The following is a 3,171-nucleotide window of genomic DNA, read 5'->3' as shown; positions in this document are numbered from 1 at the left end:
CTGGGCTAGATGCACCTGTTTCACCTGGTGGACCAACTGGACCATTTTCACCTGTCTTGTCAACTGAAGGATTATGCGTCTGAGTGGTCTGAACCGCATTCCCCCTAGCCCCGACACCAGGTGCCGCAGCAGCAGGTGGTCCCCCTCCGGATGCACTCGGCGTGGATGTTGTTGGTGGTGCTGCTGGGGGGCCTGCTGGTGGTACTGGTGCCGGTGCGGGTGCTGGTTCCTGCGCTGATTTTACGTCTTGTGCGCGCGTACTGGAATTATCCTCGTGAGTGCGCGTACCTACAAATGTAAACCACAAGGAAAATGTTATGATGATGAAACTGAAGTTGTTTATGAGGCGCATGGTCACACAGGCGGTCCACGGCGGTTGCATGGTTGCTCATGATTGACCACACGGTCAGGCGATGATGCTTGACCACACGGTCGGCACCATGGTGCCACGGGGACGGAGGCAGGCGTCGGGGACACGGTGCGAACGGTGGGTCGCTGGTGCCACCCCGGGGAAAAGACTGTCTCTCTGTCTCACACAACACACACAACACACACAGTGTCTGTGTCTGTCGATGTCTGTCGACGTCGACGTCTAGCTGTCTACATCCCGCGGCCGACCCATCGCTCTACCTGCTGCGGCGCCTTACGCTCCCGCGCGCCCGACCCATCGCTCTAAAACACGCTCCCGCCCGCCCATTCTCATTCGACGTTTGGTTTCTCTCGCTCTCTCTCCGTCTTGTCTCTCCCTCGCTCTGCGGAAATTGTTGTTGTTTTTTTTTTTGTTTTTTTTTTTTGTTTCCTGTTGTCCGTGTCCGACTATTCATTATTCGTACCTGTTGGTACATTCTGTGTAGTTGTGGAAGTGCCTATGGATATTGTTGTTGAACCCGTACTACCGTAGAGACCCCACTTCCCGGAGTCATACTCGTCCTCCAACTTAGTGACAGTGTTAGGACCCGTAGGTTGCTCCTGGTCCTCTAGGCATGCGCTAATTTTATCGTAGTCGTTCCCGAACTCTTCACACTTTCCTCTCTTACCTGGTTCACTGGTCTCAGCTGGTCCTGATGCTGACGGTGACTGAGGAACAGGTGGTGATTGTGGTGCTGATGGTAGCTGTGGTGGTTGTGGTGTTACATCCTCTTTGTTCGGTTCCTTGTCCTCGGCTGCAAATGATGCAAGGAAGATACACGACAAAATGATACAAAACACGACACAAGTGGTACAGAAAGAAGGGGGCCGGGACGGTTCGATCAGGTAGCGGCAGCTAGCGCCAGGGTAGGGTCCGGCTCAATGCAGTGGGTCGATGCAGTGGGTCGAGGTAGGACTCGATGGACTGCGTACTCGGTGGACTGCGTACTCGGTGAACTGGGATGGCTGGTGGGTTCAGTACACTTTTATGTTGTCGCCGTCATCTCGTCTCCGGTGCCTCATCGCCTCTGCCGTCGCCGTGGCCACCGCTACGGTCGTGGCTGCTGTGCGGTTCCGCGCCCGTGCGTAGTTCACGTGCGTTGTTCTCTCCGTGTGCGTGTTGCGTTGTGGTGGCGGCATCCACATTCGGCAGTGTGATCCCGTGTGCGGCCGTATGATTGGTATGCTTACGAGTCGTATTCGTACTGTTCTTACCATCCGCGTCGTCTTCTGCATCCTCTTCATCGTCATCCTCATCATCCTCGTCATCCTCTTCTGAATCCTCAGCCGTCTGGTCAAGGCTATTCCCCGTTGCACCACTTATTCTTCCACGGAATTTCTTTCTGACGAGTTTCACAATTTTTGTCGTGCGTTCCTGCAACGTCTTCATTACTTCTGCCTCCTCCTGGCCTGGCACTTCACCCAGTTGTGCCGTTGTACCCTTTTCCCCTGCTTTATCGCCCTGCCCTACAACTTTTCGGCACTTGTTCGCCAGTGCTGCTCCTGATATTTTCTGCTTCAACCCCTTATCCTGTCGCAACCAATCTTTGATTTTATCCTTCATTGACCACTGCCCTGTCCTGAGGTCTATACCTAATAATTCTTTACATTCCCCTTCTATACTTAACCCCGGAATACCATCCGCCCACATTTTGTTCATTACCGTCCATGCGTTATATATTGCCCACGTTCCTCCGCATGCCGACTGCTCTAATATACTTGCAAACATGGTAACTATTGCACACTTTACGTACTCCTTGAACTTCACATTATTGAGATTACTGGTATCTTCTGTGGTCTGTACATGCGTCCAGTCCGTCAGAAACCATAATGCTGTTGCCATCAGTTTACATATAACTTTATCCCCTACTGTATACCCCACGTGCCGTGTGTCTCCTCCACTTTTCGGGTGAAACCAACCTACATTGTCGCAGTTTGCGCCTAGGTCATTTGCATCGTTTGAATCCATGTGCTGCACAAACTGCGTTAATATTGTCCATATGTCCTTGTCTAAACTGGCCTATATTAAATATTACATGCACCAAACTGTAAATATACTCCATATATGCGCTCGCGCAACTGTTATGTATATGCGCACACAGCATTATTGACTTGATGCATATGACCTTGGGTCTTACTGTAATACGCACAGCCTTCATACAGTTATGTACGGATCGCGTTGTACATACACACATATGTCGTGCTCATAGATATCGGTGCATACCCACTGGGCCCTTCATTTGTGCTCTCAATAATTAATTACCTGATAGCGCTCATCATTGCCGTATAGGTGCCTATCCTTTGCGTATTGTGCCAATATAGCCGCTAATTCCTTAGCCGACATTGTGCTCCGTGCTCGATAAGCTCAAATATTACACACCTGAGTATGGTCCCAATGTGCCACGTGAACTATAGTAACCTGCACATGTCCCCTGTGGGCCTTGTTATATTCTGCCTTTACTACTGATGAGTAATTGCTCGCCTGAACACATAACATTGGAACTGAATAGAGAACAAAACCCCTATGTGCCCTGTGTGCAATCACATTCTTCTACTGTTATTATATTCCGCAGGAACCATATACAGAGAATGACAGAGGAATAAACATAGAGGATCCCCAAAAAAAAAAAAAGGAAAAGAAAAAGAAAGGTAGAAAGGAAAAAAAAGTAGTACACTACACTACCGGTCACACGCAACACCGTCATGAATACCACCCCCTCACCCCCTTTCTACACCGGTCTCCACTAAACGCCTTCACACACT

At 50.1% G+C, this 3,171-nt stretch overlaps 1 protein-coding gene across 1 annotated transcript; it reads right to left on the bottom strand.

Moving 5' to 3' along the window:
• Positions 1-816: 816 nt before the first annotated feature.
• Positions 817-2,377, bottom strand: AK88_05652 (uncharacterized protein; the record flags this gene model as incomplete). Its single annotated transcript, XM_012483254.1, has 2 exons — positions 817-1,163; positions 1,600-2,377. 2 exons carry the CDS (start codon positions 2,375-2,377, stop codon positions 817-819), a joined length of 1,125 nt encoding a protein of 374 aa, XP_012338677.1.
• Positions 2,378-3,171: the final 794 nt, after the last annotated feature.

This window comes from Plasmodium fragile (assembly GCF_000956335.1).
Source record: "Plasmodium fragile strain nilgiri unplaced genomic scaffold supercont1.203, whole genome shotgun sequence".
In the NCBI taxonomy this organism is placed as follows: Eukaryota; Apicomplexa; class Aconoidasida; order Haemosporida; family Plasmodiidae; genus Plasmodium; species Plasmodium fragile.
This window is presented reverse-complemented; position numbering and strand designations above follow the sequence as displayed.